The sequence below is a fragment of the Musa acuminata genome, chromosome BXJ2-9 (genome assembly GCF_036884655.1).
Source record: "Musa acuminata AAA Group cultivar baxijiao chromosome BXJ2-9, Cavendish_Baxijiao_AAA, whole genome shotgun sequence".
Taxonomy (NCBI): domain Eukaryota; kingdom Viridiplantae; phylum Streptophyta; class Magnoliopsida; order Zingiberales; family Musaceae; genus Musa; species Musa acuminata.
The window spans coordinates 38,729,335-38,741,416 of record NC_088346.1 but is presented as its reverse complement, the minus strand read 5'-3'; the positions used below and the strand labels follow the sequence as shown (position 1 = coordinate 38,741,416).

General features: G+C 36.2%; 1 protein-coding gene across 4 annotated transcripts in view; it reads right to left on the bottom strand.

Annotated features, from left to right (window-relative positions):
- LOC135584465 (lysine-specific demethylase JMJ17-like) overlaps nucleotides 1-12,082 on the bottom strand; it is a 54,374-nt gene that overhangs the window by 18,548 nt on the left and 23,744 nt on the right. For all 4 annotated transcript variants that reach the window (XM_065126340.1, XM_065126342.1, XM_065126339.1 and 1 more), the window contains 15 exons: nucleotides 12,005-12,070; nucleotides 11,539-11,634; nucleotides 9,982-10,068; nucleotides 9,740-9,856; nucleotides 9,425-9,632; nucleotides 9,248-9,312; nucleotides 8,103-8,161; nucleotides 7,869-8,000; nucleotides 7,636-7,792; nucleotides 7,217-7,552; nucleotides 3,261-3,443; nucleotides 3,107-3,168; nucleotides 1,602-1,677; nucleotides 366-515; nucleotides 151-284 (listed from right to left, as the gene is read on the bottom strand). In XM_065126340.1, the coding sequence (XP_064982412.1) occupies nucleotides 151-284; nucleotides 366-515; nucleotides 1,602-1,677; nucleotides 3,107-3,168; nucleotides 3,261-3,443; nucleotides 7,217-7,552; nucleotides 7,636-7,792; nucleotides 7,869-8,000; nucleotides 8,103-8,161; nucleotides 9,248-9,312; nucleotides 9,425-9,632; nucleotides 9,740-9,856; nucleotides 9,982-10,068; nucleotides 11,539-11,634; nucleotides 12,005-12,070 (1,928 nt within the window). The remainder of the gene's footprint in view (nucleotides 1-150; nucleotides 285-365; nucleotides 516-1,601; nucleotides 1,678-3,106; nucleotides 3,169-3,260; nucleotides 3,444-7,216; nucleotides 7,553-7,635; nucleotides 7,793-7,868; nucleotides 8,001-8,102; nucleotides 8,162-9,247; nucleotides 9,313-9,424; nucleotides 9,633-9,739; nucleotides 9,857-9,981; nucleotides 10,069-11,538; nucleotides 11,635-12,004; nucleotides 12,071-12,082) is intronic.

The window sequence follows — 12,082 nt, the reverse complement described above, 5'->3', positions numbered from 1 at the left end:
TTGATTCAAAGCCCACTTATACTATCAGCCAAGTTAATCCAACTCTAAGTGGCCAAATCTATTAGCGGATAAGCAAGTCTCGTAGCACCAATTTATGTCGTAAAACTTCAAAATTGTAATCTAAGTTGACAAGTTAATCAGGCACCTTACCGATCATCACATACGAGACAAGTATATACTTCTTCATTCCCTGCATAATTGGGGCAGCAAACAGAGAATTCTCTGGCTCTTCGTCCTTTGGAACCACGATAGACACACAAAGCCTTGTCAAGTGAACCTTTGATCTGGGAAGGTAATAATAACTGTGTAAATTTCTTTAGGAATTCCTAACCAATAATATATGCAAAATTGATGACATGACATACTTGCACTAGCCCAGCTGACAAGGAATCAAGATCACCAACTACTGGGTCCAAAAGAACATGGCACTCAGACATCCAATTCTCAATCTTTCCTACTTCAGAAGCTACTCTATAAAACTCAGAACACTCAAAGGCAACAGCTTCTCCATGTTCCTGCAATAATGAGAATTTAAATGACCAATGCAGACACCAAAGCAAGACTATTTAACTTAGCAAGTTTTATATAGGTCAGTAAAATAGCAAATGATTCAAAAATTCTAAAGAAACTACAATAATCATAGACTGCTGTACTGCCCGAAATAGTATGATATGGCCAGTACATACCGGTCCAAGCATGGGCCGATATGTAGACCACCCCTGTTTCGGGCAGCCCAGCTAAAACAATAAAAATAATCAAAAGAAGTGGTGAGCCCCTGTCCAACTCAGCAATTAAAAAAACAAATTAGGGCTCGCGAACGCAAGCCCTCTTCTCATGTACAATGCAGCTGCTGCTTCCGCTTCCACTGTCACTTCTGCTTTGCCACTCCCACTTAACTGCTGCTTCTTCTCATCCTCCTCTTCTTTCTTCTTATTCTTCCTTTTTCCTCCTCCACCGCTTCTTCTTCTTCCTTCCTCCCTCCTACCATCTTTGTTCCTCTACCACCCCTTCCTCTTCACCCTCTTTCTCTTCCTTGTCAAAACACTAGTACACACCGGCATACCATGTTTGGTACAGATCAGCATGTATCGATCTGATAGGTTGCCGAAATGGGTCTGGTACCCGAAAAGGCAATCCTTGATAATAATAATAATAACCATCTAAAATGTTTTGAAACAAAGTTCAGCACATCTCTAGTTCCTGATTTACAAAACTATGGTCTTCAAATATCTTATGTAGATTACTAAATAAATAATACATATAAAAATAATCTCTTGTAAGTTAGAAAAGCCAAGAATTTCACTTAACTGTCTAATATGTGCATTCATGCAAAGAACCAACATTGGTAGTCTAAAGAGGAGACTAAAAACTGCGACATCTATTGAGATGTCTTAGTGACACAAACAATTGCTAATTTATTGGTAAATTTGTTTGAGACTATGATGATCACGACAAATTATTAATAGACAACAAACACCATCTATTTGAGCCAATAAAAGCAATGGTTATAATGTGGCCGGACAGTTGATTTGTATCTGGTAAGAATGGAGAAATTATCTAGGGCACTCGAACTATTTGATCATAACATGTGACTGGCTTACCTTAAGCTCCAACAAAGAAGGCCAAAGCTGTTCACTAGGCAGTTGAAAACAAGCATTAACTTGCTTCAACCAGGATCTGCATCAACGCATTGAACAGATTAGGTTTAGTTAAAAATATGAAGAAAAATCCGATAATGATCCCACTTAGGCTAAAACAAAGGACAAACAAAGAAGAACAAGGATAAACAAACTTCTTTAAGCTTTCCACTAAAATATGTAGTGATTTTAGTTCAGTTACCTCGATGCTTAAACAAATTGTGACCATGATTGAGTTGCATTAGTGTTTAGAGCTTTACAACAAGATAAAAATGTTTATAATTAAACCAAAAATAAGAAACTAAGAATATCCCCATTCATGGGACTGAAAAATTAGATTGCTTGTTATTTATACCTAATCAAACAAAACGTAGTGATGCAAAGCAGACTGCAATAGAACTAGTTTACAAGAGACAACTTGAAAGTTGATTAATATTAAGGCAAAGTTAAGCAAAAAATAATATAATACTTGCACATTTGGGAAAATATATAGAGTACCATCTCCAACAGCAATTTTCAAGGGCACATCCATCAAATTCATTAATGAAACAGTAAATATAAACTGAAAAGCAAAATTTGCAGCTAACTTCTATGGATCATTACTCGTACTTGAAAAGACACCAATTCTATATCAAACTATCAATAGCTTCCTTTACCAAAAATATTAAATATTATTTTTAACCGAGGATTTCAAAAGTGAAGCTCCTCTTTGTGGCAGCATGCTTGTAGATAAAGAAGTAACTCATGTACCTCTCCATTGGCATGCCTATGTGCAGTATTCTCTCAAAGTGACCATTCCTAATAACCTCTGAGAGAAAAACAAGAAACTTCAATCGGTTCCATGATATCACTGGTGGTAGCTATTCAAGTCATTTCCCATTTCTTATAATTCATTTTAGATCAGAAATTTAGACAAAAACTGCAACAAAATTAGGAAAATGATAGCTAATCATCCAGTTTAAAATTAGAGTAAATACTGGCATCATTCTACCATTATATAAAACATTTATCATGAAATCAACCTCTTCTTAACCATGCTTTCACTACTCTAGGTTCTGCTTACAAGATGATGGAGTTGGTAAGTCTGTATGTTCCCTGTTATGGAGCTCAAACAGCATTAGGTGAAAATAAAATATTAAACATACATCAATAAGTAAAATATGATTTTCTTCCAGTTAACCACTTGACTCCGAAAAATTCTATGAACATTAGTTCTTTAAAGCTATGTCTTAGAAAGACCATCAGGAAAAGGAATTTGGTAAGATGATTGGCTAGTGACAATCTTACAATTGCCCATATACAACAATTCACAATAACATCTTAAGATAAGTTCTGAAATCTATACACATAAAATGTTTGTTCTACCTGATATCCATGTTACTTGTGGTTACAGATGTAGATTTTGCAGGCTATAAAACCCATGCTCAACATTATATGAAAGAGAAAATATAGAGAAAATGAAGACTAACTTATGTTTCTGGATGGCACTTTGAATCTGAGAAACAATCAACGGATAAGGAACTATATATTTCTGCAAATTGCATTGGAAGCATGTTAGTCAAGATTGCCCAGCAACAACAAATCAGATTAGGTCGATAAACATAATCAGAAGAATGAGTTAACCTGAATTTCATCTAAAATTGTTTCAACATCTTTCAACTTGCACCTTTTAAAATTATGAGGTTCTGGAAGTATAGAAAGTGCTTTCCTAAGACAATTGACTCCCACAATCAACACTTCAGCGAGATAACTATCTGCAAAAATGATGGGAAGACAATCTGCATCTTCAAGCAATCTTTCAACCTCCTGTCAACCAAACTGAATTAGTTTTTCATCTAAAGGAGCAACCATGAACCAATATCTGGTACTTTATCTAGTAACAACTTCCATGAAACCTAAGCAAAAAGGCTACACAACCTCCAAGTTACACATGAATGTAATACCAATAACTAATGAAGTTCACCTTGCCAGAACCAAAAATTAAAGCAATGTCAAAACGTTCCACTAATAGCAACCTTAGAAGAAAAATTAAGTAAACAAACTATCCAGTCAATGCAGGATACAAATCTAGCAACAAAAAAAAAAAAGCAAACCAATTAATAAGCCAAGGATATATCACTAGCAAGGAGAAGAAAACCATCAAAGCTACATTCTTGAGAACAAAAAATATAAAGTCGAGACATAGGAATGAGGAAAAGCCAGTGTTCTAAACAGCACTATACGTTAAAAGGTGACAAGGTCCCCCATTGCTCAAGATGCTAGGTGCTAGCTTAGGTGCTCACCTGAGTAAAGTAAGGCACTTACTTTACAAAAATCATTAAAATAAGAACAGGGTTGAGAGGGCAACGAAGCAAGAAGAGGGAGGGAACAGGGAGGGAGGGGACAGTAATGTAATCATGGTAGTTGGTTATTGGGAGTGGAGCAGAGAGGAAGCAAGAGAGGAGGGAAAGGAGAGAAGAAGACAAAGAAGGTGGGAGATAATGGGTTCGGCCATAGAGAGAGGAAAGGAGACGAGAGAAGTGAGTGCCAAATGATGTGCTTGCCTAGACAGCAACCAATTATGTCTCGCCTAGGCCCACAGCATTCGAACCTTGCCTAGGCAAAGGCCCAAGCCTCTCGTCATCATTGGAAGAAACAAAGCTTTTATTTTGGACAAACAAGTTGTATCATATTACGATGGCAGTATCAGCATGGCCAGTACAGATTCACCTGCCAATCCATGCTGGTAGCATTCCACAAAACATGGCAGCACATCAATAGCATGGTCCCTCACCATTAAATTCAATTATTGGAAATTAAAAAACAAATTTTTTGAAATTGAAGAATAAAATTTGATAAAACACGGATACCAAGAAATATGAATAAAGAAATCACCATAGTCACAAGCAAGAAGCAACAAAAAGAAGCAAATGTGGTGAATAACTTTTCACACACCAGATTGAAACCTGTATCATATAGAGAAGAAAAAAATAAAGAGTCATGTTTTAAAGGATTTTTAAACACAAATTGCGAACCATCTATGCTATTGTACAACTATTAGCCCAAAGGTCAACCTTAGGCCTTATGCATGACAACTAAATTGTTTTTCTGGAAAGTTATACTTTTCATTAGTGTTGAACAAGAATTATACAATAAAAAGTTATTAAATTAACATGCTTTGGTGTAAGACACACCAGATAAAGTCTTAAATCCAACTAGTAGTATAAAATGCATCAACTGAGATTTTAAACACTTGTCTGTGAGAGACTAGGTCATACCACATCAAACAAATTAATAAAGGCAACAAATTAATAAAGGCGATAGGCAACTGCATGTTGATAACTGCATATGATGCTGTTGACATTACAAGATTGAAAAATTCCAAGCAGACCACAGAACAGATTTCGTCAATGAATAAAAGGCGCAATCCTGATGTTTGATGCAGAAAACACTGTCAGAGGGACAAGGATAAGAATAAGGCACAGTCACAAAGACTGGAAAGCAAATGAGGAGCTGAGATGATTCAAAGAGAAATACCATGAATCAAGGATCACTCACATAAAAGGATTTCATTGACTTACAATTCTATCAGCCTGGTTTATGTTTGATTACATTGAAGACAAATACACACAAGGTTAAATGATGTTAGATGCAGAAAACTCTGTCAGAGGGACAAGGATAAGAATAAGGCACAGTCACAGAGGCAAGAAAACAAATGAGGAGCTGAGATGATTCACAGAGAAATACCATGAATCAAGGAGAACTCACATTGTAAAAGGATGTCATCGACTTACCATTCTATCAGCTTGGTCAATGTTTGATTACATTGAAGACAAAATACACACTAGGTTATCTGAAGGTTTGCACATTTTTTATTACTGAAAAAAAGCACTGTTTGATTTAACTCCTGGGATAATGCTGAGCCCCTCTCCGGGAGTCCATGTTCAGCTGCAATGAATATGCAACCTGTATCACCCTTAGTCATCACCAGCTTACATACCAAGGCTTGTAAGTGGAATAATAACTGTACTCCCAGTCTGTATTAGTCTGTATACACTAACCCCCATGTAACAGATACATAAGATGGTATCAGAAATCCAACAATTACTTCCAGTATCAGAGTTATCTACGCGTTATCACCATGATACAAGCAACATCAACTCATTCTAATACAGTTGCACATAACAGCCATTTTGCACCATTCTTGATGCACCCATTCTAATGAGGCATCACCTACAAAACCCCTGATATTGACAACAGCCACCAGAATCAATAAAACCATAATTTGTCACAATTTTTTCTTTCAAAGGATGTCAGCAAACCAAGTGGGACCTAGCTGACCAAACTCAAAAAGTACCAAACTGGTTGGCAAATAGATTAGATGGTATCAGAAATCCAACAATAACTTCCAGTATCAGAGTTATCTATGTGGTATCACCATGATACATGCAACATCAACTCATTCTAATGCAGTTGCACATAACAGCCATTTTGCACCATTCTTGATGCACCCATTCTAATGAGGCATCACCTACAAAACCCCTGATAATGACAACAGCCACCAGAATCAATAAAACCATAATTTGTCACATTTTTTTCTTTCAAAGGATGTCAGCAAACAAAGTGGGACCTACCTGACCAAACTCAAAAGTACCAAACTGGTTGACTTGACACTCAAATCTTAAATATCTCTAAATATAAGGTTGTCTATGTGAGACTTGCATTCCCTACACAGAAATGCCAACTGCAGCCACTAATGGAAACACCTGGGGAATCCACATGGCTCTCCACTAAAAATGATGGAAGAGACAAAGTGAGCTATACCAAATCCCACCTCTTAATGTTTTTAATATTAAGCTGCCAGAATTTTGTCCACATGACTTCAAAATTCAAATAACTGCAATTATGGAATAACAGGCTTGAAAAGCAACATACCATGTTAGTTTCTTACAAAAACCTAAATTTCACAATTTTAGCTTCTAGTGACTTTTTTCTCACATGGATGCCTTGGGCAACCTTCTGAACATAAGTTCATGTTAATTATATAGAACTCATTCATCAGTCAAGGAAGTAAAGTGGATGCTCTAGGTGAGCAACGTGCAACTGCAAACATCTTTTAGCATGAATTTATTAATGGAAACCATGAATAATACATGAGCATTTGAATAAAAAAGAAGATAATTACATGACATTTAAAAGCATGAAGTGCAATTGTAGAAAGTAGCAACAGGTACAGTTCCATACATGGTCTGCCGTACCGAAGCATACCGCCCGTACTGGGCGGTATGTACCGGTCCGACAGGTTCTCGGTACGCGGACCCGTCCGGTACCGCTACAGTGCTACAGTATTGTACTATAGTACTGCTACAGTATAAAAAAATATAAAACTATCGGTACACCAGGGTGTACCGCTCAGTATGCCCTGATGTACCGCCCGGTACACCGGTACCAAACCGAGCCCGGGTCAAAATTCCGGTATGGTACGGTATGGTATGGCGGACCTTGGTTCCATATAATCTAATTGGACTGATATTACCTCAAGTACAAATGACCCACTGATACGTGGGTAACCAAATGCAAACCAAAAAGAGAAAAATTACCTTTAGTAGCGGAACCTTGTAGCAGAAAGAGAGTGCTGTCGAGCACCACTGCAAAGATGAAGATGCATTTCGCAGTTCAGGCAACTCTTTAAAATGAAAACACAAGGACTGCCCGTCTTCTATAGCAGAATCAACTTTGCTGAGTAGTTCTACGATCTTTGTCAAAAAGTTATGGCCAACTATGAGATCTGCATGATGTATATTAAATAAGGATTTTGCATGTTCCAATAAAGAATAAGCATATTGCACCCATCGTTCAACTTCCTTCAGAATGCTCTGAAGCTTTTCTGAAGCATCTACAGTGACTTTTAAAAGTTCAGACTGGGAAACCAACTCCTGCAAAAATGAGATGCAATTGAGACAAATTCTTAAACATAGCTTGTATGAAACAACAAAGCAATTCAGGAAACAATGTGAACCTTCAACTCATCAAGTTTAAGCAAATGATCTGATGGATTCCTGTTCATAGTTTGTTCCAAATACGGCTGAGACCTACTTATCCATAACTGAGCCACTGACATTGCATCCTGGACATTAGCAAGAGAGGGAAGACCAACTAATATCCCCTCTGAGTCCCTGAATTGAACAATGATTATACTGTGAAAGAATGACCACAATGCATAAATACAGCTTATAGTAGCCTACTTTTCACCTTATAATGTTCTGAAAATCAGAGATGTGTGCTACATGTTCTAGAGCAGATTTGGCTCTTTCTTCCCAAGAAACAGCTCTTCTGAGAACTTCAGAAATATCTATAAATAATTGTTCATTCTCAATTTCCAACCTGAATAGAACATCACATAGAATCAGAACATTTAGAAAATTATACATGTTCCTAAGACGAAGTAAACTAAAGCACCACCAAAAATTGAAAAAAAGAACTTACTGAGAAGCTTCATTCAACACTTGCTGAATGAAACCCAAAGGCATAGGAGTAGCAAGTGCCTGCAGTAGCATATAACTTAATCCATGATGATGAAGTACAAAGTAAACTACAAGAGAGCAAGTAGCTAAAACAAACAAATTTAGACCATTGCATATTGTTAATCATAATTAACATACACATACAGAATAACATAACTGATTGAAGAGAAAATGATCAAAAGGTTGAGAACCTCAAAACTTTAAACCAGAAGTAGAGGCACAGAGGGAATTAAGCTACTTATGTTGGACCTTATGGTCTCAAATAAAAGATACATGAAATCGATTTGTAATCATCAACTTATTAAATCAAAAGTACATCGATTAAATAGGAAAGTCATTATTTGGCTGGCAAATAGGCCAGATTTGAACATATTTTCAACAAACAGGTTGTAGAAAGTGAAATGAAAACCCATTCAGGCACACACCAGTCCAAAATTACACCAAATAGATAGAACCGGAGAAGGATAAATGAAAGAGCTACAAGAATCTACACCAAATAGATCTAACATCACAAACCACTTACACTATATGAAATAGACAATAATTCTGTCATGTACAACATTTGCTACATTGACAACAACCCTGTTAAACTTGACTAATATGATTAAGGTGTTTTAAAGGGTCTATCAAATTCTCATTCAACTCCTTCCAATGTGAACTCGACTCCTTTCATGTGAGAAAAGAACATACACCAAATGAGATCAAACATCACAAACCACTTACAATGTATGCAAGAGGCAATATTTTGTCACTATAATATTTGCTACACAGATAATGCCCCTGTTAGATTTGACTACATATGTAATTAAGATGCTTTGAATGGTCTAACAGATTTTCTATGTTCAACTCCTTCCAATGTGAGCTCAATGCCTTCGAAGTGAAAAAAGGCCTACTCGTACTCCAAAGTGTCTGCTACATTAGCATGTAGATGAATTTTGGGGTATAAACAGAGTTTCATAAGTCTGTGATGCCTTTATCTACTTTTAAATAAATGAAAATGAACAATAAACACTAATCACTAAAACACTATCCATTCTCTTTCTTCTTTGTATAGTATGAGATATTCAAAACTAGAAATTTCAAGGTACTGCAGAAAAGAACTAATACCTTTAAAGCGTTCTCTCTACATATTGACTTTTTTAGTTCAGCTTTTACAAGAGGCAACTCGTCAACTGGTCCACAAAGAAAAGTTGAGATATGATTGTATAAAGCATGGGGGAAAATGTACCCAAACATTTTTCCCTCCAACTATATAGAAAAGAGAACAATTTTGAAAATCCATACCCTGCACTCTCAACAACTCTCCAGCTTTCAAGATGTGAGAAAGTTCTATAACAATGTTCCCATAGTCGTTTCGCTCATTAAGATTTTGCAAAACATCTTGAAGATGGCAAGCCCAGGAACAAGCATCAGATCTGTATTTCCTTAGGAGATCTATCTCTGGAATGCTGACTATCAGATTGTCTGCAACTATAAGGAAATCTTCAAGTTCCTGTACAAGGAAGTTGTCAATCTTCAGTTCTGAAATATAATTACAAGTGGATTGCAAAGTATATAACACTCATACATTAATCACAGAACATTTATGATGATTACAACCTTCAATCTGAGCGGCCCTTTCAAGATATCTTCACATCTGATTTTCCATGATTCAACGTCTTTATACATGTTTGAAAATGAATCCACTTCTGGAAGGCTAACATGAAGCTCTTGCATCTATCAAGTGTGAAGATCGTTTCAAACAAAAAAAAAGCTCCTTGGATCATCCAAAATCAAAAACAAGAAAGTAAAATAACATAGAAAAAAATGTAGGTATATATATCATCTTGTTGCAAAGATACCTCTGATTTTAGCTCGTTAAAGAAATCAATGTCGATAGAACCAGGCTTTTTCTCCATCAGGCACAAATGAGCATTATTTAACCAATTCTGCAGTATCATGAAAAGCAGTAATAAAGGTGGTCCTGAACATTAGAAACATTTGGCAAATAGCAAAGGTAGCAAACGAGATGGTAACAGTGAGATGATCACCAACTATAAGACATGATACTAATAACTGCCCCTTTTTGAGCAGTCCATTTTGGTTTATTATTTTTTCTCAACACATGCCACTTGGGATTTGCACACAAGATGCTGAATTGTGAGTGTCTGCCACTTGTGTCACTGCACATCCAACCACAGGCCAGGACATGAAAACTGGATGTCCCACCACTACTCCTCTTCCTCCTCCACCCTCCTCTCCTCCTCTCCTCTTTCCCACCTACTCCTCTACCTCCTCCCCCACACCCCCACAACCCTTGTTGGCACAGCGATATATAACAACGTACCAACATACCATGTATTGGTATGTTGACATGGACCGGACCCATATTAATCCAGCCATGGACTGACATAGGTTAGGTAACCAAAATTGTAATGCTTGATTCCTAATTACAATTATAGTATTTAGTATTACATGGCTTGACAGCAAAAGGAGTTCCACTTTTGTACACTTCTCACTTAACAATCAACTTCATAAAAATGTTGGCTTGACTTGGTAAAAAATTATAATAATCCCAAGAGAGAAATCAAACAAAAGTTCAGCTCATATTAGATATCTTCTGAAAAGAAATCAGAATGAATCAAATGTCCCGTAAATTTGTAAAAAGCACAATTCCGAATCTAATCACAATCATCTTAAGTTTATCTTCTGATTCAGAAGATCTAGACCAGTAGGATCAGTTTTCCTCCCATCTCTTTCAAGCCTATATAAATTAAAAATAAGAGCTGGTTGCTACTTTTTTTTTTAAATTATGAAGCATATCAAAATTTAGATTCAACGAAGTTATTCTTCTACCTCCCTATTGGTGCAGGACCGTCATCAATGTAACACCTATGCACTATGAAGCATATGTCTAATGTGAGACCAAGATCCCTAAATATGATGCCTAGAGACTACAATGAGTCCACATCAAACCCCAATTATCTTCTTCTCTACTTTCTTAAATTTCTTAACATCTCTACAATTACTTACTAGTCCTTTAGACTTCCACATGCTTTTACTGTGAACTATTGCATTGAAAGTTGAAATTTCTTTAGTTATAAATTATTGGACAGTGAAGAAGTAACTTGGCATGACTATTTACTGTTCTACAATTCCAGAAGTCGTTCTGACCTTAGAACATTGTCAACAATCTAAACTCTCTGTTATGCTTCTAGTCCCACATTACAAGGAAACAATAACCAAAAGATTAAACATAGTAGAAATCATAACATCAGCTTATGTAAGCTGATCATCTCACAACATAGTGACACTGTTTGACTAGTCCTACCTCCATAATGGAAAAATAAATAAAAGAACAGCTGACAACACAAAGCTGATTTCTAGTATTAATGACTATATAAGATAATGAATCATACCTTTGCAGAAGCAATTTCACAAGATAATCTTTCAGTTATCTGAAGACTAACAGGAAATTCAGTAGTTCTGTTGTACAACATTTCCAATTTGTCAATCTGCAGTTCACATATTGAGGAAAAATTAATCTGAAGTTAGAATTTGACAAAACTAAGGAAAAATTAATCTGAAGTTAGAATTTGACAAAACTAAGTGCAACTGTAACTTGTACGACAAAATTACATGGTCAACTAATAACGGTAATGAATGTTGATAAAGCCTTAATCAATGTCATAGAATGAAGTAGTGCAAAGGAATTCATAACCCAGTCAATTAAGCACTGTTATTAATTGAATACAAAGTCTAATTCCATCTGATTGACGTGAGACAAAACAGTAAAATCAATATATCCATCAGATCTTTAATGGTAGACAATGGCAAACTTATTTTTCCATTCATATCATGAATCATTCACAGTTTTCCACTTACACTTAAGTAAGATGAAAGAGCAGATTGTACTTCAATGACTAAATTCTGAGCGTCCTCTGCCAATGTCTGTACAGCAAA